The sequence below is a fragment of the Mizuhopecten yessoensis genome, unplaced genomic scaffold, assembly GCF_002113885.1.
Source record: "Mizuhopecten yessoensis strain PY_sf001 unplaced genomic scaffold, ASM211388v2 scaffold4477, whole genome shotgun sequence".
Taxonomy (NCBI): domain Eukaryota; kingdom Metazoa; phylum Mollusca; class Bivalvia; order Pectinida; family Pectinidae; genus Mizuhopecten; species Mizuhopecten yessoensis.
Genome location: NW_018405566.1, coordinates 51,117 through 77,053, shown reverse-complemented (window position 1 = coordinate 77,053; position 25,937 = coordinate 51,117). Strand labels below are relative to the sequence as shown.

The window sequence follows — 25,937 nt, the reverse complement described above, 5'->3', positions numbered from 1 at the left end:
AGCTATNCACTTAAAATAATGTGAAATTTATTGAACGAGATATTTTTGAATGGGATTTTTTGTATGAGATTAATTTTGTGTAAGGGAGTAATTGCATAAGAGATTATTAACATGAGAGATTTTTTGAATAGAGAGTCCAATTTATTGTTTGAGTGAATATTTTGCATGAGAGTAATTGAGTGAGAATTTGTTTGAATGAGATATTTTTTGAATGGAAAGTTTATGCATTGGAGTGATTGAGTGAGAGATTTTTATTGAATTGGAGTTGTTACATAAGAGACGTTTTTGAATGTTATCTTGAATAATGTCGTACTTGCCATCTTTTTGAAATTTCCATGGGAGAGATTGAAGGTGCTGCAAAGTAAAAACATATATACAATGTATACAGGTATGTACTACCTTTTCACGTCCGATCGGGGAATCAAACCCCGCCGCCTTGGTGAAAGGCAAGTGGGCTATATCCACTGTACCACCCGACTACTCTAGGTAGTACATACCTGTATACATTGTATATATGTTTTTACTTTGCAGCATCTAAATGTGGCCAACAAGAGTGATTAATATAAGTTGAAATAACTAGTTTTCATAATTGTTCTAAAATAAATAAAGTTTATATTTTCATTTTTATATACTACCGAGGGGAAAATAACACTTTTAAATGGCATTTTTGGGCTGTTCTTACAGTTGAAATCATCAGATCTTAGAAAAAAAAGCAATTTTAAAGCTAATTCACTGGTTGAAAATGCTCAAATTTAGGGAGTCTCCCTCCAAAATAGGGAGGGTTGGCAAGTATGAAATGTGTTAAATGAGTGCTAATAAATGATCTTTTTTTATCATTGAAGAGAGAAGTAATGAATAGGAGAGTAATTGTATGCTTGTGTTATTGATTTATGTTGACATTAGTATTAGCCATTGACTTGAGCATTAGAACAAGTACAAATGATATCTGTAATAACTTTGTCTTAGATTTAAATGAGATTGTCTAAATATTCAATGTCGTGTCAATTGTGTAACGTAAGGTGTATGCTTGCCGAAGGCTTTTGATTTTGATTTTTTTTTTTTGCAATACTGAAAAATATATGAGATGTAATTATTTACTTGAGTATGTCGATACTCAAATTTCATGAACTCTGAAATAAATAAAATTTAAAAAGTCATGAGTGTGTATCAAAGAATAAGATTTGGAGGAGTGATATTTACATTATATTATAAAAATATAACTCTATAACTCTGATTTAGGAATACTTATTTCTAAAACGGTGTGAAAAAACATGCTGAACTTGAAATACATTTTCCTAATTCTTCATGTTTACGTGTACGTTTTTATAATTGTATTCTACAAAAACAAAATAAGCTTTTGATATCCACAAACACAAAATTAAGAAACGTTTCAAAAACAGGACATTTCATTTACATTTATGAAAGATTTAGAAAATTTAGTTTGATTGCTGTGTAATGTTCGATGTTAAGAGTAGTCTGAGACTCTTTTATCATCAATAGTTAAACTTCACTGAAAAGCAGTGTAAGGCTGTTGTCGTGTTACGAAACCTCATTTCATACTTCTTGTATGTGTATCTCATTTAAGCAACTGATTATAAGGTTATGATATTTGGCTTGTAGGCACCTTGGATTGAGGTTTGAAAGTTTCCTCTGAACTCTGTGTGGACGCTCTACCAATTGAGCTTCTGGTTGTTGGAGGTCGATCCAGTCTAGTTCCGCTACATTCCTCCCTACTTTCTTACATACATGTACTGCCCAGGTCTAATAACCCCCCTTGCCAAGTGTACACCCAGTACTTGAGGCAAAGTTTGGTCATGGTCACCACTGTAACAGCAGAAAAATGCAAGGACAGACCTAGTCTCGCTCAAACAGACGCTTGATCAGTTCGGTGCGCGTAGCTTGCAAAGACAGCAAGAGTCTGGTTGAACGAGACCAGGCCAGACCAGGGTTAGAACCCGGGACCCTTCGAACTCTTTTAGATATCTAACCATATTGAGCGAGGTGGTCGCCGGCGATCAATCCAGTCTTGTTACGTTACACTGGGAAAGTTTGTTTGTTCTCTCTAACAGGGACGTGTTTTCTTCCTTATATATTGACATTGCTATGTCGCTCTAAAGGCTTCCTGATCATGTAACGTAATTAAGTTACTATTTCTAATGACAAGAAAAAATCCCTGGATTTTATCAAATTCTGTAGAATGTTTTTGTTCCTCAAACGAATGATGAATGAATTACCGTATTGTTCCAGTAATGTAACCCTTCTGGGCAGTTATTTTATTTTACGACAGAAATGAAAAAGATCGTGTGCGGCTAGACCTAACATTCTACAAACGATTCAGTAAAGATCCAAATATTTCTAAGTAAATCGGAAACAATCAGGTTAAGTGTGGTTTACAAGTACATACACTTGAAGATTAGTTCAGCACGTCGGTGCAAATTAGCCCCTTTCGGAAAGAAGGGTAATAAAGGTGCTTTAAAAAATCGGAAATATGGTTTGAAGTGGACATGGTCTGGTGATAAAAAGGACTGGGCGATTAATAGAACCGATACGGTACCGTGACAGTCGCCAATGTTGTAACATATGATCTTTATGACACGTTAAGGCGACAATTAAATAAATCAAAATAGTTAAGAAAATAGACTACAAACGCCTCTTGATTCCTTCTAGTCATTTACTATAGTTCAAATGTCCTTGTAAAACTTATGTGGGCCCACCTGCAGAATTGGGGGTTTCCTTAGCGTCCTCTTCTTAAAACCATTTAAATCTACAAGGCATGTAAGATTTGGGATATTTGTAGTTTATACTTCCTTGTTCCTAGTAATTTCTCTGTTCTAAGAGCGGCCCAACATCATGTGGTTAACAGTCGATAGTTTCACTCACCTATTTTATTTCCGATCACCTATAAATATATACTGTAACAACGAAACAGAAAAAAATAGTCAGTCTAATTTACATTTACAATCTAATAATATTTTTCATTCAGTACATATAAAGTTAAAATGTAGGAATTTAATCTCGAGCTGATGACGTGATTGTTTTTATTCATTACATAGAGGAAATGTTACTTGTATACTGCTGTTACGGATACCAAGCTTATATGAAAAATAATTTGACCGAAAATTATTTGAGGTTACCTGTCACGTCGCGTAGGTAACCACAGACACCAAGCTTATATGAACAATAATTTGATCGAGAATTATTTGAGGATACCTGTTCTTCTGCCATCTGTTTTTTCGTCCCTTGATTTCGTTTTGAAAATAGCATTAGCACAGTCGGGCTAGGACACTTCCATTGACCAGGGCAGCTCGGTCAGTTAGAGCGACAATGTAACAGTCTGAGGTCTAGGGTCCGAGTCCTGTGTCCGTATTCTCATACTCAAGCATGGATTCTGTGCTCAAACCACTTTTCTTGTAACTCACTCAAGTCATGTTAAATGACCAGAAAGTCAATTGTAAACATTGAAAACAGTATTCATTTTTTAGTCTCATTTTCCCCCCTCACAAATCATTGACGAATAGCATCTTTTATAATAATTCATGACCGGAAAAAGAAATCAGGATTGAGCACAAAATGATGCTTAACCATGAGAACGGTTTTATGAATGCGGGCCCTGGTCTGGCCATATTGGAATTGTTTTTACACTCATAGACTGTTGTTGATAATTTTTGTTGAATATTTCTCTTGTTTTTCATGCGATTACCGCGAGCTATTATTATTCTTCATAAATGCTTTATCAAAGCTAAAGCTTTACCGGGAATGTAAGTTTCCACTTTGATGTCCCTTAAGTAAGCTTGAAACAATGATACAGCACAGTGATACCATTTTTCGATGTTTCATGAAGTATACCGAAAATTATACTGCATGATATATGGCAAATCATACATCAAATTCTTCCTGTCGATCTAGACTGCTACCGGCGTAATATTATGAACGGTTATTACAGAGTTAGCATCCTTGATTACATTACAGGTGTATTGAAAGACGAGGCTAGTACCTGTGGATACAGCCTCAGTAGACGAGGTGAAATCGGAATTATAATTCGATATAAAAGGAAAAACAACAGGAATAGACATTTCTCATCAACATAAATAAGGTATGTTAAGAAAAAAGATAAATTTATGTTGATGAGAAATGTTTATTCCTGTTGTTTTTCCTTTCATAGTAACATTTAACAAGTAGAAGATATTTGTGTAGCTTTGACCTTCTATTAGACTCAAAGTCGAGGGGGGTCAGTGTTCAAGCTTGAATTGATGTTTTAAGCGGAAATAATACATAGATGAGGAAGTTGTACCGACGTTCGACTTAAACCATATAGTCACGTGACAGTCGCACTGACACAACCTATAACGTGTACTTATACTGACAGCGACATAGCTTGGAACGTGATGTTTTGGAATTTAAAGGTAACCCTGGGCGTGTTCTTCCTGGCTCTGGCTCCCCCACACGGTATGTCCATCTCAGTTCTCTTATTTCATATTTATAGATGTTTTTTCTGATTTATTTAAACCTAAACTCGTATTACTCTAATTTATTGTGATGTAATTTAATTTACTATGGAGTACATTTACATGGCCCTTCGATTCGCCTCCGAAGGTTTTACTATGACTCTATGATGTGTTATAATATAATAATAATAAAATAATTTTATTCAAGTGTCACATATTGATCTACATATAAGACAGGTAAAATGTACATAAAATTAGATCAATTTCCAGCCAAAGTTAATCGACTTAGAAGACACAAAAATAAAACAGTTGTCATTTTTTACAATGATCAATATTTGTCAGCTTACTTTAGCTTATTATACATTATCAACACTCGTTCCTGTCAAATGTGTCCTGTTGTTTTGATGTCTATCTCGGCGTTTTTCGTTCCGCAGTGAATTGATTTCTATTCTAATTGTCCCTTTTAATTGACACCCTGTGATTGTTTATCTTGTGTTTCAATGACAATAAAACATACAATGTCATATAAAAGAAGGATAATGTTTCAAGCTTTTAACTTTTTTAGTTTTGTAATAATCTCGATTTATGAGGAAATTAAATACAACATTTCTGTCAGTCTGTCAGTCGGTAGAACTGATTTCATTCTTCGTATACTTTTCAGATGAACTTAAAAAAATGTAATGAATCATTTTCGGTATTTTTCGGTATTTTTTTTTTGATTTTCAGAAAAAAACCTTTGGATTAATATTTTCATTTTCGTTTTTTAGTTTAAACCATATTTTATTCATGTCAATAAACATGTACAATAACATAGACATTTCATTCTGATGATTGGGAAACAAGTACTATTGTACTTATACATAGCCCTTCTCATCGTTTATAACCATCTTAGCTGATAATACGTATAGAACTTAGCAGTGATAGCCTAAAAATGTACATTTTTCGTTTGTAGTTCTCTGGGCTATTTATAGCCAAGAGGCTATAGCCATGGCTCTAACATTCTGTCGATGTTTTGCTTGTAATCGCACCAGTGATATATCTATGTATTTGTGGGAGAATATTGTGATGCCCGATGATTGCAAGTTTGATTCAATTGTTTTTCTATTTTTTTGAAAATGTACTCAAAGTTAATAAATACTCTTGTAATTAATTAATATGTGAATTTTGACATGCTAAAAATAGCACACACGCCAACTCTCAGCGTGTGTAACGTAGCTTGTAGCACCCACTACACTGTGTGTGTGTATACGTGAGTCCAGAGACTAACGTCTATCCTTAGTCCAGAGAGGTATATATATATAGTCATTTGAACTGAGGAAGGCAGGCTTGCAGAATGAATAAGTATGTAGTTTTTGCTGTCCATTATAAAGTATCAATGTTTGTTTGATGTTTGCAGTTCGATCCTTGTAAATTGGATGTAAAAATGCAATAAAGTTGATTTATTGATATATATATATTCCGTCTTTGCGTATTGCAGAGTTATCTTCTCTTGTGAGCAGGTATTGTTTGTTACGTCATTGGTTTGTGAGAGTAACGTCATCAATTTTTGAGAAAACGACGTAATTTTCTCACACAAACCAATGACGTAACAATCAATACCTGCTCCCAAGAGAAGATAACTCTGCAATACGCAAAGGCGGACTATATATATATATCAATCAATCAACTTTATTGCATTTTTACATCCAATTTACCCAATACGGCCAAACTGGGAACGGGGCATCCGTGTCTTACAGACACATTTCTACAGTTTTGAGAAAAAAAAATTGTCATTGTTAAATTGTATAACAGAATTGATGCAAGGTCTCTTGTTTCCGGGACCTGACAACAGGATCCAGCAGTTTCAATCACTTCAGTCATATGCTCAGAAAAGTACGTAGCCCTTGGCCTCTTGCTTAAAGACGGCACGCCGTCTACAATTGAATCCCGAAAAGAAACCTTGAAGAAAATGTTCGCTGAATCAATCACCAACATTGACGCCAATAAGTATTCCAGAGACAGAACTCGTTAATAAGTAAATGTGCATAATCTAAAAAAGGGAGAAAACATGGCGGAGTGAGTACAGGTACGCGATGAAGGCTCCGACTCTATGAAGGTTTAAACGGCCTCGGTTGGGACTCAGATTGTATAAACAACATATGTCATGAGTGTATAAATAAAACTTAAAAAGTTAAAACTTTAAAAACAACATGTTGTTACTTTGTTTGTATCTTATTGCCATTTTTATACAAAGGGAGTTAGTGTAAAAACATTTAACCATAAGGAAATAATTATATAATTTGTATCGTTTTTCTCATTTAAATTTACCTTATAGTCTAGCTGTCGTGATTCGGAAATTATATTTTTTGATTAATGGCTATGTACATTTGTATGTGTTTAGCTTAGGTTCTTTCGTCCATCAAAATTCAATTTAAAAAAAACACTATTTCCTTGATTATAACTTTGGCGAAGTAGGAAGTTTGTTTAAGAGTTTACTCTGTAGCAGAAAGAGAAAAAAAACTTGCTGAAAATCTAACAAAATTGACTTAATACTAGCTACTCCGACCCTTTATTTATTTTGATAATTTCAACTTGCATTGTTTGTATGTTCAGGCGTAAAGGCCCCTCGACACAAAAAGGCCATATTGGGACTAAAGCGTCAACAGTTCACAACCATTATCGAAACCATAAATAAATGTTTTCATAATAGTTAAGTGAACAGATTTTAAAAAGTCACTTTAAATTTCAATAAAAGATTTTGAATTTCGACAGAATCGGGGGCCAAAGAAGGTCCAAACCATACAAAGGTTTTTCTTTTACATTAATAGCAATACTACTTAGTTGACATTTTTTTCTAACCAAAGGCTTAAGCCATTTCCCTTTGTTTTCATAATGAACTATTCCAAATTTTGAATTTTTCAATTCAACTTTATTCTCTTTCACAATACAATGTATAGAGAAACATTTTTACAATATAATATATAGTAAATGTAGTGTTCGTAGTCGGTAGTACACAGTACTGTTTCATAATATATACACATTAGTACAAAGTTTCTTCAATGTTTTTATATTAGTAGTATTCATCAATTCATAAAACTTAATTACATTTGGTCTCGTCCAAAAATATTTGTCTATATATAAAATTCGAAACCCAGACGGACACTCAATCAAGTAATGGATTCGTCACCAATTTGCTGACTGTTACAGTGTGGACATTTTCTTTCATTTTACTCTATATTATGCCATCTGCCGGTTTCAACAATGAATTTGTGATTAGTAGTCTTAAATTTACAAAATGTAACTCTATCTGTATCACTTAAAATATCTAAGTAATTTTCAAAGTGACAATTTTTTTTTAAATCCTATAACATGTAGCTTTTGATGAAGTGTGTGCATCACTCTGCCATTTCTGTAAATACTGGTCGTACAATCTTTGTTTAATAACATGCTTTAGCCATGTGATATTACATTCTGAAGAATATTGGACATTCCATAGGTAACTCATACCACATTCATTTAAAATACGTTTAATAAAGCTTATATATGGAACCGGTTTATCATCAACATTATGTTGATGGCAAAGAAATTTATACAATATAATATTAATTTATTTCCTTTAGAATGAGTCAATTGTGACCAATATGATATTATTCTTGTTTTTTCTTTTATTTCAAGTGGACTAGTACCTAGTTCTCCATATACCATATAATTTGGGGTGCTACTTACAACCCTAGTAATAATTTACAGAACTTTAAATGTACACGTTCAATTACCTTAAGGTCAGTAAGACCCCAAACTTCACAACCATATAACAGTATGGGTTTTACAATCTTGTCAAATGAATCATATATACAATGAACTGATAAATTATGTAGTCTGCCTTTCTTTATAACGTCATACATTGCTATAGTAGCCTTTTTAATATTGTATTTTTTCGTTTCATTGAATGAACCAGTTCGACTAAATGCCGTACCCAATTTGGTAAAATTGTCCACCAACTCTATCACCTCATTATTAAATAAAAATACATTTCTATTGATTTTACGTCTTAACTAAACACTATACATTTGGTTTTTCCTATATTAACCTTTAATTTCCACTGTTTACAGTGTTCACTGAATCCATTTAATTGTAGTTGCAAGTCAACTGGACAGTCCGAGAAAAGTAGTGTATCATCAGCATATAGTAAAATAAAAAGCTTTATGTATACATGTAGATTATTTTCTAATTTAGTACTAAGGTTTGTCAAACCCTGAACGTTATTTTGGACCATGAACTCTTCTAGATCGTTCAAGTACAGACTAAATAAAAAGGGAGACAGATATTCTCCTTGTCTCAAACCATTTTACATGGAAAATAAGCAGAACATTCACCATTAAAAGATATATTTGACTTAATGCCTTGATACATGTTAAAGATAATTGTTAACATTTTCCCATTAATTCCGCTCATTAACATCTTGTTCCACAAGCCATTGCGCCATATTTTATCAAAGGCATTTTCAAAGTCAAAAAATGCACAATATAATTTACTTTTCAGCATCTGAGTCAAATTTATCAAAGAGTAAAGTACAAAAATGTTATCAATAGTAGAATCTTTTTTACGAAACCCGGTCTGATTTTCACATATCAAGCTGACCTCCTCTGTGTATTTCTGTAGTCTTTCATTTAATATACTAGTGAACAACTTTCCTTAACAACTAACAATCGTAATTGGTCTATAATGTTTAGGTTCCATAGGTGAACCTTTATTTTTAAAAATAGGAACAATAGTCAGCCATTTTGATGGGAATTTCCCACTATTGAAAATAATATTAAACACTTTGACATACAAATCAGTCATTTTTGTAACAGAATGTTTGATATATATTCATTCATAATATTGTCATCAGAGCATGTTTTGTTATTTTTCAACGACCTAATAGCTCATTTTACCTCCTCCTTTGTTATATCACAGTTTAAAAACTCATTAATGGTATTAACAATATCCATAGGCACATCAGTACCGTTTTCATCATCATCATCACATGTATTAAGGTCTTTGTAACAATTTAGAAATTCGTCTATAGGTATTGTTCCTTTCGGTTTTCTTTCTCCACCAGATTTCAATAGCTTCCAATAATCCCTTTGACTTTTCATTACCTTCAATTTTTTTCTGATATCATGTCTGAACGTTTTAATACTTTTATCCATTTAACTTTTATAAACTTTTTCAGATTCTTTATATTTATTGTGGTTTCTTTGGGGGCGACTGACTTCTCACGCTTACTAGCAGTATAGGGTTTTGTGCCAAGTGTTTTTTTTAGCAGCATGTAATAAAATATTACTACAATTGTCAACAACTTCGTCAACATTCAATTCATATGGATCTGTACAATTGTCAATCATATCAGATATACCTTTTACTACATCATCATCAATATTATTAATGTAATCATGTGTTTTCTCTGTTTTCCATTGGTTAATTCTTTCTCCAGATTGTGGGGTTTGGTTGTTTGTTACACAGGTGTTTAAAATGTTATTAAATTGTAAAGTTAATAAAATTGGACAAAGTACATCAGATAATAAGGAATTAAAGTCTAAAATATCAAATTCATGTAGATTTTTTACAAGTCTAGATGAACATAATACATAATTATAATCAACCACACTAGCGTTTTTACACGTAAGCTTACCAATACTTTTGTCGCGGCCAGTTCGACCGTTACAAATAAAAAGGTCTTTGTATTTACAAAAATCTAGGAGTCGGTTCCCGGAATTATTCTTTTTATCATCACAACTTGATCTATATTTTGGGAAGGTAAATCATTAAAAACACTAGTATTCTGTGCGTCATTAAGAATCTCAGCTGTAAAGTCATCATTGCTTTCTATTTCATGTACATGTACATCTATAAACTCATTTGCCTTTGATGTTCGGGCATTAAAATCGCCTAAAAGACATACATAATTACTATTGGTTGAGAAATGTAGGTACTCATTTTCAAGTTCTGAATATGGATCACCTAAATGGTATTTAGAATTTTCAGGTGGTATATACACTATACCAAACAGCAAATTCACAGATCAATGGCAGACGGTACCATTTACCTTAAATCAGCTTACATACTTGCTGTCACTTTCTAAAGTATTTATACAGTTTTCTAAACCACACTTAAAAGCCAGTGTTGTTCCGCCACCTTTCGTTTTTCTAAATTGAAAACGATTCTTCATTTTAATTACAAAACCAGGTAAATCAATAACATCTAAGTCGTCAGTTTTTGTCTCGCTTAGACATAAAATATCAAAACTATTTATTTACAAAATCAATAAAGTCTGGGTATTGCATTTTTGGAATAGGAAGAGTCATTTTTTTTGAGGGGTGAATGAGTAAAGTGATTTACTCTAACCAATTAGCAAGTATTGGTCAAGCAATCCAACTGGACCTCGTTGTTCCACATGTCAATGTAACATCGGGTACTTCAAAACACTACAGCACCCATAAAAAACATCCAGAAATTAACGGGTGTCAAAACTGCACTTCAGGAACACCGCCTTTAACCCTTTCACCCCTATGCAACTTTAGTAGACTCTACCAGGCATTGATCTGGATTAGTCTATTATGGTCTACAGTGGTGAAAGGGTTAATGAATCATGCAAGATCAACTTGTTCAATAATTTAAATACGTATACTATAAACGTTATATAACAAACTTATTTTCACCATTAAGACTGGCAATAAAAAAACCTATTAATTGACAGGTTTTTGTTAGTTTGTCTGATTTCTTCTAACACCACGGTCCATAGTTTTGGTTACAGACACACAACAGTGAACGGTTATGTTTGACCCAGTTCAACTAAGACAAGTGAAAGATAAAAATGTACACGCCTTTTATTTTGTGAAAAGATGAATATGTTAAGAGTTGTTCATCTATATCAGTCACTTAAAGTGATGACGTTTCCGTTTGCTATAAGGTTTAATCTATTACAAGTATACACTTCACCGCCAGACGACTGGATGGAATGAATGCGCGTTAGCTAAGTACAGTGAAGGACGTTCAATAGAGTTCACGAGTACCAAAGGTCATACCTAAGGTCACGTGACGTTTATCCTTAGGGTCAAGTGACTGTATACATTGTAAACACTCTCCAAGTGACTCTAAACCTATCCACGTGTTTATAGCGTGGAGGACAATTGTTAATGATACGTAGATATTGTTAATTGTAAAACAGTTTTACTTTGAAAGAAATTTGAGTCAAAATTATTAGACTTAGGATTATATGGTATTTTATGTGAGCAGTTTGTTACGTGATCCTCAAATCTGTATATACAATGTATGTAGGTAAATATATGAGGCCACATTTAGTTATTTAATTGACATTGGAATAATTGTTATATTAACAAATATGTCTTTATCTTGAGAGCATGACAAACTTATCATCTGTCGGAGTAATATTCATGAAGTCCTAATCCCTGGCAAGCCTCGGATACGATTATATTTTATGCTCCGTCCGATTGTCATCAACCATCGGAGATGAATGATGGGAAAGGCGGCGCATGGCAGTCGACATCGGTGAAAATAGCTTGTTATATATTATTCCAGTTTTATTGGTTTTACGGTTCCACATTGGCTTTTGAGATACTTAGATGGTGGCTATCAAAATCTTAAGACTTTTTATGCTGTGTTTTGAGTATTTTTTCAGACTTTTAAATTTACGGATGCGTGATTTAAAAAAATGTCTAATGGGTTTACGGAACTGCCATTGTAGGCTTGTTTCATTGGCATTTTAATAATTAACTTGTATTAATGTTCCATCAGTAGTCTTTATCGTCATGTCTATACAACTGCCGAATGGTGCTTTGACTATTTTTACATTATAGCCGACACCTTAACCTATTCTAACAAATTTGACTTTTAATCGTGCCATTTTACCAAAAGTTTCACTTTCAAGATGGCTGACCTGTGTTTAACTCGTCCAGCTAGAATCAGGAAACTTCATGACAGTTTCAAACCATAGACATGTAAGCGTGCTACAACTACAAGTAAGCAGAGACCCCCATTCACGTTGAATAAACGACCAACACTTAATAAAAAGCCAGAAGCCAGGAAAAGTGAGCTAGACAAATATTACAGATCCCTACTACAGAACTTCTCTCTAAAGACGAATATCACAGATCCCTACTGCAGAACTTCTCTCTAAAGATGAATATTACAGATCCCTATTACAGAACTTCTGTCTAAAGACGAATATTACAGATCACTACTGCAGAACCTCTCTCTAAAGACAAATATTACAGATCACCACTACATAACTTCTCTCTAAAGACGAATATTTCAGATCCCTACTACAGAACTTCTGTCTAAAGACGAATATTACAGACCCCTACTACAGAACTTCTCTTTAAAGACAAATATTACAGATCCCTACAACAGAACTTCTCTCTAAAGACAAATATTACAGATCCCTACTACAGAATTTCTCTCTAAAGACAAATATTACAGATCCCTACTACAGAACTTCTCTTTAAAGACGAATATCACAGATCCCTACTACAGAACTTCTCTCTAAAGACATATATCACAGATCCCTACTACAGAACTTCTCTCTAAAGACGAATATTTCAGATCCCTACTACAGAACTTTTCTCTAAAGACGAATATCACAGATCCCTCCTACAGAACTTCTCTCTAATGACAAATATTACAGATCCCTACTACAGATCTTCTCTTTACAGACAAATATTACAGATCACCACTACATAACTTCTCTCTAAAGACAATTATTACAGATCCCTTCTACAGGACTTCTCTCTAAAGACAATTATTTCAGATCCCTACTACAGAACTTCTCTCTAATGACAAATATTACAGATCCCTACAACAGAACTTCTCTCTAAAGGCGAATATTACAGATCCCTACTACAGATCTTCTCTTTAAAGACAAATATTACAGAACCCTACTACAGAACTTCTCTAAAGACAAATATTACAGATTCCTACTACAGAACTTCTCTAAAGACAAATATTACAGATTCCTACTACAGAACTTCTCTAAAGACAAATATTATAGATCCCTACTACAGAACTTCTGTCTAAAGACGAATATCACAGATCCCTCCTACAGAACTTCTCTCTAAAGGCGAATATTACAGATCCCTACTACAGAAGTTCTCTCTAAAGACGAATAGTACAGATGCCTACTACAGAACTTCTCTAAAGACAAATATTACACATCCCTACTACAGAACTTCTGTCTAAAGACGAATATTACAGATCACTACTACAGATCTTCTCTCTAAAGACAAATATCACAGATCCCTACTACAGAAGTTCTCTCTAAAGACGAATAGTACAGATCCCTACTACAGACCTTCTGTCTAAAGACGAATATCACAGATCCCTCCTACAGAACTTCTCTCTAAAGGCGAATATTACAGATCCCTACTACAGATCTTCTCTCTAAAGACAAATATCACAGATCCCTACTACAGAAATTCTGTCTAAAGACGAATATTAAAGATCCCCAATCCAGAAGTTCTCTTTAAAGACAAATATTACAGAACCCTACTACAGAACTTCTCTCTAATGACGAATATTACAGATCCCTGCTACAGAACTTCTCTCTAAAGACAATTATTACAGATCCCTACTACAGAACTTCTCTCTAAAGACAAAAATCGCTCCATTAACAATAAGAACTCAATAAACGATAGTAATTGTCTTTTTGTCAAGCAAATATGGAAAGTCTCCACCAGCATGGTACTCGAGGATGATAGTGATTTTAACACCAGTACAGCCTACGTTATCACCATATACCACACCACATGCAAGGTCCTTTTTAACGGAAAAACATAGCTGTCTTTATGGAGCACCTGAGACATGTCGTTATCAATATATGTTATCGGTCATTTATTTTCACAAAATGAACACATACATTTTACAAACGTGCAGTGTATTGCAGTTCAAGCCCCTCCCCCCAGCAAACATCCTGATACTAGACTGTTGGCTAAACAACCAGGAACCCTTCCGTCTCAGAAGTGCATTACAGATACTGAATCATTCCGATATCTGTCCCTGTGGTGGCACATCATACCAAACCATGTAATACACAGACAATATCTGTGTCTCGAGCAGATCACACACCCCAGCCTACCCTGCTATCGCTGATGCTTCCTCTATTTTAAATACAGCCACCGATTTAAGTATCACAGATATTAACACTCCAACAACGCAGATTCAGCAACGCACTGTACCTCCCCTCCTGGAACTACAAGAAGCGAAGTACATATCCCTGCCTAGTTTGTTCCAGCAGGTCCCAGAATGTCATCCCAACTCCCCCCTATGCTGTCTAGTAACGATGACACTTAAACAGCTTTATCAAGCAAAGACGCCAAACAACTTCGACAATAAAAACCAAAGCTAAAGTAGTGGGAAAATGAGCTGAACAAAGGACGCAGCTTTTCTCAACCACGATAAAAAAACCATCTCGAATCAAAGCATACTTAGTGTGATTGTAATCAGAACTGAAAGAACTGTAGAACTCCAACCACATACTGCGTATGCAGAACACAGCCCTTATGGAGGAAAAAGCATTCGACAAACAAATGTTCTTGCTGATAATGACTCTAGTATGATACAAGGTCCATACCATCCTTCAGGAAACAAGACTATTGGGCTAGTACTAATTCAGTGAATTAGCAGATAGCAGACAAAGATATTACCCAAGCGAGTTTTAGACTGTTACATGATCAGATGGTATCACTAGAAGAAAGAGGGCGGGCAGTAAAATAAAACATAACCTGGTCATGGATAGTATCACCCAGCATCTCGATCCCTGAGGATATTACAGATTCAGTTTTAGAAGGATTACATTTAATGTCCCATTTAATGGCCCACAGCTTAATATTAGTCAAGTCATTAGAAAGATTTTGTGCCAATTCAATGGGATTATTATCACATATACCATAGAGAGAGGTCATCTGCAAATAATTCAATTCTACTGGAAACACAATCAACAATATCATTAATACATATCAAAGACAATAACGGACCGAGGACCGAGCCTTTTGGAACCACTGCTTGAACAGGGTCAAAGGTTGATGTATAACCTTCAGTTAGCACTCTGTTTTCTGTATGATAAAAAGTTACGAAAACCAATTTAAGAGATAACCTTTAGCAGTCTATTGTGTCAAGCTCTATCAAAAGCCTTGTTTATGTCACAGAATATAAATCTGATTTCTTTATTTTGATCTAGGCAATTAACATTGTTTTGGTAAATAGACAATAATTGATTTACAGTTGAATCTTTAGATGTAAAGCCAGACTGGTATTTTTTAATGATTTTATAAGTAATGAGGTAATTATATAGATATTTAAAAATGATTTTTCTAACATTTTACTCAAACATGAAGTAACAGAGATAGGTCTGTAATTAATCACCTCATTAACTAATCCTTTACCTTCATAAATAGCGTTAATATTAGCCATCTTCCAGCTGAAGGGAATGCTACCAGTTTCAAGTGTTTTGTTAAATAGAAGAGTTAGAGGAAAGAGGTTAGATGGATGTTATTGTTTGATTATTTTGGGAATCATATTATCTGGTGCAGCAGGTTTATTAGCATTCAAAAGAAATAGCTGATCTTCAACATCCTGTTGGGTTATAACAATATCATTAATGGAATAAGGAAAATCGTTAGTAGTTTCAGGTATAGGCTCAGCATTTTCAGAAGTGGTAGATATTGATACAAAGTATTTCAATGAATTATTGTGTGTTAGTGGGGGAGTAGAAGTAGATTTGTTATTTATATTAAGGACATTTGTGCAATTTTCCACCACTTGTTAGGGCTAATAGTTTTGTCGGTTAATGCTTTGTGTAAATTTTCAACATACCTTTTCTTGGCATCACATATTTTACTAATTGTTTCATTTCTTTTGTTTCTGTAATTTTCCCAGAAAAAAGCCGAATTACTAGATTTTGCAACCCTATGAGCCCTATTTCGTTGTCTTATATGTAGTCTAATATCATTAGTCATCCATTTTTTATCGTTTGGTCTAACTGTTGCATACTTAACGGCTATAGACTAATTAATTAAGTGTTTTATAGTGTCGCATAAAATATTGCTTTTTTTTGAAAACTGCATAGGAAATATTTAATTGTATCAGAGAATGGTCACTACATATAGGAGGAAGCACAGATGCTTTTCTAACTAGATTTCTGTTGTTGGAAAAGACCATATCAATTGAAGTTGATGGAGTTGGAGTGATACGGGTGGGGTCTGTGATAAAACTAGAAAGATTAAATTTTGTCATTAGTCTACCAAGGTGAGAATGGGGTTGAAGATTTAACATGTTCATATTAATATCACCAGTAATCACTATATCTAAGTTAGTGTTTACAGCTTTTTTAATGACTCGATCTAAAATTTCCCAATATGTAACTGGTGATTCTGGTCTATATGGACAAGCCAGAAGAAACTTGTGCGCCTCAATATGGATTTCCACACATATCATTTCAAATTCATTATGTTCAAGATCATCATTTAGCGAAAATTTTATTTTTGTGATAGATTAAAACCCAAACAACGGGACCAGTTTTCTATCCAGCCTATAAAGATGTTCAGAGTAACATGGAATTATTAGTTCAGAATTAGGTATTTCAGGGTTGAGGTGTGTTTCAGTTAGGCAGATATTATCCCTTTCATGTAATTCGGTTTCAACAATATCAGTCTTGTTTCTTAAGGATCTTATATTGAGGTGAGAACATTCTAGGTTCTAGAGGACCTGGGTTTAACTTAATATCATTACAGCTGATTAATAAAATACTAGTCACATAGAGAAAGAAAAGAAAGTTTTTTCAGATTGTGTATACAGGGGAAATTTATGAACGACGTGTACATACTAGTTAGTACACGGTTAATTTAGTCATACACCCCCTATGCAAAGCTACAAATTCCAAAAGTGCTGAAAACTGTAAACCAGTTTGGGCTGTCAGATTTATACACATACATGGTCTTTAAGGTCAGTTATTACCCTGTTAAACACTCCCAAAGAATGACTTCTACAGAACTGTGAAGCATGGAGTCACATAATGTGCCTTTAGTTGTTGCTTGTTTAGATGAAAGGCTATCAAATAATATTAAGTACTGTTAAGATAACGTTTCAGATCTAATAAAAATAAAATAAAAAAATCCGACGACTTCTATACATCAGACAATAAAGCCAAGATCAGATGTAATTGTTTGCCGTTCTATCCTGTCGCTGATCTAATGTTAATAAAGGACTCGTACACTTGCTCATGACCTTGAACTACTTTCTAGTACAAAGGCTTAAGAAAGTCGAATTATTTGATTTAAATTATTATAATTATATTCCTAACTGCCCATTTACTAACAGGTCATTGGGGTCAATAAAGGTCGGACATGGACATGACACCAACACGAAATAGTAAAAGACAAACGTCTGATGGAACAGTACGTGTTTACTATATCGTTTTGAACAGACCAAACGTTTTCAGGTAGTTCTGAATTATAAAGATATTAACTGTTTAAAAAACATTAAAGATTTCATAACTGCAGTACGTTATTTTGTTTGTAGTGGGATGTTACGTCACATATGAACCATGGACATCGGTCCTATCGTCCTCACCAACGTCCATGTCTACGTCACCTGTGTTGTCTCTCAGTCCTCATCCTGAAGCCACAGTCGTGAAAGGTCAGCCTCTGATACTGACCATCACAATAATGGCCGGCACATCACCGGCATCGGTGCTGCAGTGGTCAACTAGCAGCACAGGCGAAAACACCCTTGGATCCGTGACGTTATCAGCAATAGATATGTGCCAGGAAGGTAGGAACATTTCGCAGGCATGCTGGGTAAACGAGACGTTGGTACGGTTCTCTGTTGAACAGCCTCGACATGACGACACGATTTACTGTGTTGTGATAGTGGGTAACTGGAGCTCCCGTTCTACACTTACCATCTCTACCAAGATCTACGTCATCGGTAAGCTACAAACAGTGGTCTACTATGAAATATCAGAATAATTACAAAAACAAAAATTCGGTTTGGACATCTTTTATTTATTGATTATGTTTCTGCATTAACATGACATAGTATTTTTTCTTTGGAGTAGGATTCGTAAGTTTGGTTTGAATGATAATGACTAAGTTTGTTTCGATGCACTCTTTGCCTGATAAAGGAAACAGACGTTTTCGAAATCTCGTCAAATAAGTTTTCAATTCCTGTTTGTGTTGAAAATAAACTTAGTCTTTATAGTTTTTTTTCACTTTAAATATAATATTGTTTTATTAATCATAACTGGAAAAAAGTATATGGCACTATTTTCTATCAATATGTCTAGTACAGGATAGCATAGGAAAATGGCAAATGATTAAGAAGAAAGGAAGTCAAAACAAACTATTTGAAATAAAGTTCTGCTGGATCTACTTAAGCATTGCACACTCCTCCGAAAGTATCACATTTCATATCCAATGTCAACACAATTTTTGTGTGTGTATTGAAACAATTGACAATTAAAACAAAAGTAATATGTCAAGCTGCAATTACTTATTGGTCTATGTTTACATTGTTATTATTTTGAGTCCAGTGAAGACGATCTTTATAGATCCCGTATCAGTAAGAAATCTTAACATAGTATTCTATCATGACGCTAAACTTCGTGCTTACCAAGGACACGAAGGGTGTTTGGTGAAGCCCAAAGTATAAACATGTCCTTTTTTCAGTATAGACTGTCGCTATTTTGTATTTATGCGTTATCCAGTGTTTTATAAAAACAATAGTTACTATAAGACATGGTCTGTATTCGTTTTAATAGTAGCAGGACAGCTATATTTTGGCAGTTTATGGGTCTGTGTTATTTATTCTAATAGGCCAAAATCTATATATTATATAAGATTTTCGGTAATTCTGAGGGTACTTCTAAAGCTGGTATGCCATCTATTCCTTGTACTATAATTGAAAAATTGCAAAGTAAAACCAAAATGTGACAAAAAAGTGTACAGAACAAATGAAAATTGTTTCATTTGAAATGCTTGAAATTTTATTTATTTACTTATTTGTTATTTTATCTCAAATCATAAAACCATGTCTTCGTATTATTTCGTTAAGTTGAAAATCAAAAGATTCGAAACTAACTATTGTGCAGGAATGTTATCAGTCAAACATCTTCATATAAGCGTACAGAAGAATTTCCATATTAGTTAATTGCTATTACAGTGACTAGTGGTTTCAAAGAAACTGCTCTCTCAATTGGGTCCCGGTTCCATAGAAAACATCCCTGTATGTTTATTTGGTTGATGTTTCTAGTATTGTAGAACAAAACAATAAAGTCTATAGAAAGACATTTTTATTGACACCAAACAAGATATACTTTCTGTTCCTGAAAGTATTAATGCTTTTTTGGGGCAGACCAAATTTGTGCATATCCTTGATTCAAGGAATGAACTGATATTTTTTCGAGTTTAGCCATGTATACTAAAACAGCACTCGGTATAAATGTGTTTACCTCTGTGTAAACACCATGTATTTAGCAGGTTCTTTTAGCATTCCGCTTGGTCACATTATAATGACAACGGGTTAACCAGTTGTTGCGAATACCCTTTAGCATGAAATAACAACTACTGGGGACAGAATTCCTCGTCATTGGCTGAATGTTCAACACTAAAGCCAAGTGTGGCAGTATATTATTTTTTCCACCATTGTGTCCCGAATTGGAAGGCACAGAAGCCAATCACCGATGCTTGCTACACGTGTTTTTGTCTTCATAGTTACCTCATGCATTCTTTTTTCTCTCTCGATCTGCAGGGGTGATATCAATAGTTTGTATTACGAAAACTTACATGTATTATGCATACTGTTGTTTGTGTTTATTCAGATACACCGTTCGTCGTGCCACAACTGATTTGCAAATACATAATGTTGCTCATTTTTATTTCATATCCCAGAGCCCGTGGAGTCTGTCTACCTTGTAAGTTTGTCCGGGGATATTATCGGAGACCAACTAGTAGTGAAAGAAGGTGAAAATGTCACTTTACGTTGTGAGACGTCCCCTAGTCGACCCCAGGCCACCATCAGCTGGATCAGAGACAACGGCGACATATCCTCGTCAGCTGATACCTTGTCTATTGTTTCTGTTGGCAAAGACTTGTTTCGAACTTACCAAAACTTGACTATAATGGCGGAGAGGTCCTCTGGATCATTGAATTCCTTCATAAGTTGTAATGCAGTCAACAACCGTTCTAGCGTCAACTCCAACCTACTTGAGATTATCGTCCTGAGTAAGTCTTTGTCGGGTCGTTTATACTAAAGAATGATGTCAATAAACAACATACGTTTTGTTTTTACAAGATATATTATTAGAGGTTCCACATATGGCGAATGAGACGTTTACTGTAAAAACAATATAACACTGTAAACACAATATTACACTGTAAACACAATATAACACTGTAAACACAATATTACACTGTAAACACAATATTACACTGTAAACACAATATTATTCTACTGTATGTATTAACTTCGTGTTCGGCTTGTAAAGTGTGGCCGATTAAAGAAAATGTCAAACAAAAGGTTAATACTTGTGTCTTTTGTGGAACTAGGGTCTTCCCGTTCAAACCTATACGATTGTATTATTGTACTAAGGTCTACCTGCTAAACCTACAGCTATGTTGTTATTGTTTACCTATCAATTTACTGATATTGTTGTGTTGTACTACAGGTATGTTTACCTGCTTAACGCACGACTGTTTAATTCTTAAGATACCGTCTAAACTTGCTGCTATTGTATCGATTTACCTAATGTACATGTTAAACACACTGCAATTTTATTGATGTACTAATGCTTTCCTGCTAGAAACACTGCAATTTTTATAATTTATAATTTTAATGTTTACCTGCTATACTTACTGCTATTTGATAGTTGTACTAAGTTCCACCTGCCAAACCAAACACCATTTTGTTGTTGTACTAATGCTTATCTGCTAAACTTACTGCTATTCTATTATTATTTTTTTTATAATTTGTTTATTTTTAAAGACATTTTTATTACATAAATACATAAACACATATACACCCACATACATACAATTCCCATTTGCATGGTTTGTCTCTTGCATCGTCATATCTTTCATCATCATCATCATCATCCTCATCGTGACTGAATATCATCTTCAGCCTTGTCAATCATCATCAATAGTAATACACCATTATCATCTTAATACATCATCATCATCAACAACATCATCAACAACATCATCAATCTATCATCATCCTAGCATCATCATCATCATCATCATCATCATCATCATCATCATCATCATCATCATCATCAGCAGCATCATCATCATCATCATCATCATCAACAACATTCTATTTATCCATCATCATCATCATCATCATCATCATCATCATCATCATCATCATCATCATCGTCATCATCGTTATTCTATCATCATCATCATGCTATTCTATTTTGTACTTAGATTAACTTGCTAAACTTGCTGCTATTTCATTAGGTTTACCGACTAAAACAACTGCTATTTCCATGGAGTACATTAGCGACGTGGATGTCAGTTTGATATGGAACATGGAGCCAGAGTCAGTGTACCGCGTGAGCTTCAACATCCTTGTCCTGCCAGACACTGGCGGACTGACCGTCGGTCCATACACACAAGTGGACGGTAAGTGTAATCCTAATTCAAAATGGCGATACCATGCCTTATTCCACAATCTGTACGTTGTTGTTATTATGTCCCCTAAACGAAGAGGGGGTACTTATTGTTTTTGCCCCGTTTCTTATGCAGTGCGCATACCGGTTTCTGATTCTTAAAACAAAATGGCCGCCATGAGGAGGCAACAAATATGTCAAAATCTAAATATTGTCCGATTTTCATGAAAATTGGTATATATAGGTACTATATGATACCACACATAAAACTGTAACGTCCATATCCGGTTTCAACAAAATAGCTGCCATTTCATGGCCTTTGATCATCCAAATTTAAATATCCTCCGATTTTCATGGACATTAGTATATAGGTACTTTTTGGTATCAAAATAAAAAAGTTAGAATTTAAACCATTTTATTCAATTATGATAAAGATATGATTTAGTAGTTGTTTCCCCTAATTTAATTATTAATTCGATAAATATCAACCTGTTTATATGTGTTTGTATGTGTTCTAATGTCTATGTCTATGCTTTTACCACTGTTTGTTACCGTGTTTGGAGAGGGCTTAAATAGGCTATGCCTGCTGCCCAATCCGTTTGTGTTTTGATTTTTTTTAGTGTTTGTCTGTAAATAGTCGATCACATGTATGACAATAAGGTTGGTGTTCCTTGTTATTCATTTTAAATTTTTAAGACAATTGCATAAATGTAGAGCCATTTCCTTATGTTCTGTATGTAGCTAATATAAATATGAACTAAGAGCGTGTGTCTAGCTACAGGCTGTTGACAGAACCTCGATAACCCAATATTATAAAGTAATTAGAGTCAAACATCTTATGTATTAAATCAACGACAGTAAAACACTTAAGTGTGAACCAAACAGTAATTTTAACTTATAAATATGACAATTAGAAAAGATTAACATAGTGACCCTTGATAAAAACAAGAAACACAGGTCCATGTGTTCCAGAAGGGTAACAATTTTCTGCTTCATCGCGAACAAAAACATATACGACTAAATCAAATCCACCATACACATTCTGAAATATGAATGATGTTCAAGGCATATTCAGGAGATATTTTCGTGTAGAAGACACTGGGCATTTTTTCTGTACTTTTGCATAGGTTTCTGTTATGTGTTGAAGGAATAAAGTCTGGTAACGCTCAGGCAGATATACAGTTCTCAAGCAGAATCACAGGTCTTCAAGCGAACAGAGCCTACAGCGTGTCTGTCACGGCCTACAATGCCGTAGGTAGGAGTCCTTCAGTATCTATCTACATTGCCATATCATCAGGTTCGTAGAACTTTTGTTTTCATATTTGTGTCAAGTCGCGAGATATATTTATAACAATTAACTGACTCTGATATTGAACGATGCAATATCAAAATAAATTCAGGTGTCATGTCGACAATGTAGCTTGTGGTTTGTAATAAACGTTGGCCTACTATACATTGTATATCTACCGGCATATCTAACAGTGTGTATATATATACTAGTATATCTGACAGTGTGTTGATATATCCCTGCATATTTGACAGTGTGTTGACCTATACAATTATTTTTTATATGACTATACTATCTCAGAAAGATCGCGTGAAAGCATATGTAATCGGTTATGAACGTCACTTTAGACACTGTCACCTTGAGTTATAACGTGCAAGTCGGCAGCCATCAAGGTAACGACCACACTCGACCTTGTGGAACTTGTGAGCGCGTCCAAGGTTTACACCGCATCCTTTGGAAAGCACGCTTTCCAGTTAGGCATTAGTTATCCCCCTTTTTCCTTGGCTGTTAACCCACTTCCCCTACGAGAATCTAGTCCCAAGACATGGCCTTAGAAAATCCTGCGAGTCCTTCCTGTGTACCATATACCTTCTTTAGCCACCGAGAGCTGACCTTACATGCTACCACAGGTTCACACCACTGCCACCAAAAGCAACTTACATGCGTATCCCATCCAGCCACTGACTACACGAGATGTTGCTGAACTCATGACCGCGTCCCAGGATTAAACCGTATCCATGAAAATGTTAGGTTGCCAGTAAGGCATTATTTTCTCCTCTGATTCCTTGGCTGTTTCTCTATTCCCCTCCTAGAAATCTGGTCCAAGGACTTGGTCTTAGGAATTCTGTTAGTCTTCCCTGTGTACCATTTCATCCGGATTTTACCGCATCACTGGAAAAAATAGCTTGTCAGTAAGGCAATGTTTTACCCTCTTATTCTTTTGCTTTTGCTTTTTTATTTCTAGTCCCAAGACTGTACCTTGAAAATCCCTTGAGCCCCCCTTGTGTACCATTTTACCTTCCTTAACCACCACCTTAACATGCCTTTCACGACATACCACAAAATCCTACCGCTGTCACCAAATGTAACGTATAGACGGTAAACCATCCAACCACAGACCACGTTCAACGTTGCTGAACTAGTGATCGCGTTCCCGTGTTATGCCGCATCGCTAAGGCAGGATTTTCTTGTTTGGCTGTGTCACAATTGCAAAAAGGTTTACGAGTAGCTCTTGGTCTAACATTGGACTATATACATACCCAAGAAACTAAAGACTTATTCTGGAATTTAATGTGAATATTGGCATAATAATGCGTCATTTGTTTCACATGCGATTATTTTAAAGAAAGAAAGAAAGAACTTTTTACATTTAAACGTGATTTTCGCATTAATCGCATCTTAAAACATCAAATTATTGATTTTGTATGAATTCAGATCAAAATGGAATGCTGTTTTTCCATATAATACGGCATTATAAAACAAAAATATATGTGGCTGTAAGATTTCAGATAAGGGTGGAATGCTGTATTTCAGCGTTGTTATACGGCATTATCAAAAAATATAATAGCAGTGGCTGTATAATTTCAGATGAGAATGGAATAGCGTACTTCCATGTTGGTTTATCATTGATTGTGGTAGCCAGCCTTATACTGCTGATGATTGGAATCGGCTTGGCGATTAGACTTAAGCAAGGTAACATAAAGAAAGAAAATTCACATGCACAAGTCTCAAGCAATAAACGTAGATATCTCTATGAAGTACCTTAGTTTAAATATTTCCAACAGAATTCTTTTACGGTTAGAAAATATCTGTGAATACAGGCTGATTTCTTCAAAAGGATTTTATCTAAAACTTATTTAATTTACAGAAATTATTTAATAAGTTATTACAACTTGTATTTATCCCTCTTGTTTGGCGTTTTCGTTCTGCTAAAAATAATCAAGATTGAAGATATGAATTCGCGAAAAGATATCGTCAATATTGTTATGGTGAAACTTCTTAAGAGTCGATTTGGCCTGATTCCAGGTCATCGAATTAGGAAAATCCATGCATTTGTCGATCGACATTATTTATTCAAGATCAATAAATTAAAAATCTCTCGAAAATAGATGATTTTCCAGTTGTCGTATTTTAATACATATGTCCATATTCATATTACCATTCTTCTTTTTACCCTCATCTTAGTAAAATGTTAATTAACAGTTTCTTTTGTTTCAAAGGAAATGTATCACGGGGCAGCAGCCTCTGTGGACTGCCCGCTCCGTGTCGGTCACCGGAGGTCAAAGAGTCTGATCCTGTGTACGAAGACTTGGACAACTTTAGCAAAACCGATGCACCTGCCATCGGTGAGTAGAGATCTACTGAACATTCCAACATATTTCATTAATTGACGTTATATTTGATAAAGGCTTGGACACCATGGTTTAAAACCTATACTGTATATTTTTCTCTTTCAATTTTTTAAAATTTCATTCAAAGGCATAATCAGCAATACATATAACAAAAGTACATGTTGAGGTACGTCTAAGATACAGTAGGTACTCATTTAGAAATTGTACAT

At 34.6% G+C, this 25,937-nt stretch overlaps 1 protein-coding gene across 3 annotated transcripts in view; it reads left to right on the top strand.

Moving 5' to 3' along the window:
* Window positions 1-4,290: 4,290 nt before the first annotated feature.
* Window positions 4,291-25,937, top strand: part of LOC110449066 — a 33,390-nt gene continuing 11,743 nt past the window's right edge. Inside the window, exons 1-7 of one of the 3 annotated variants that reach the window (XM_021495654.1) lie at window positions 4,291-4,446; window positions 17,997-18,248; window positions 20,366-20,698; window positions 21,938-22,102; window positions 23,237-23,386; window positions 24,965-25,069; window positions 25,597-25,722. In XM_021495654.1, the coding sequence (XP_021351329.1) occupies window positions 4,386-4,446; window positions 17,997-18,248; window positions 20,366-20,698; window positions 21,938-22,102; window positions 23,237-23,386; window positions 24,965-25,069; window positions 25,597-25,722 (1,192 nt within the window). In that variant the 5' untranslated portion in view covers window positions 4,291-4,385. Of the gene's footprint in view, window positions 4,447-17,996; window positions 18,405-20,365; window positions 20,699-21,937; window positions 22,103-23,236; window positions 23,387-24,964; window positions 25,070-25,596; window positions 25,723-25,937 lie in introns of all 3 variants that reach the window. The other 2 variants (XM_021495652.1, XM_021495653.1) reach the window with 2 other exon arrangements.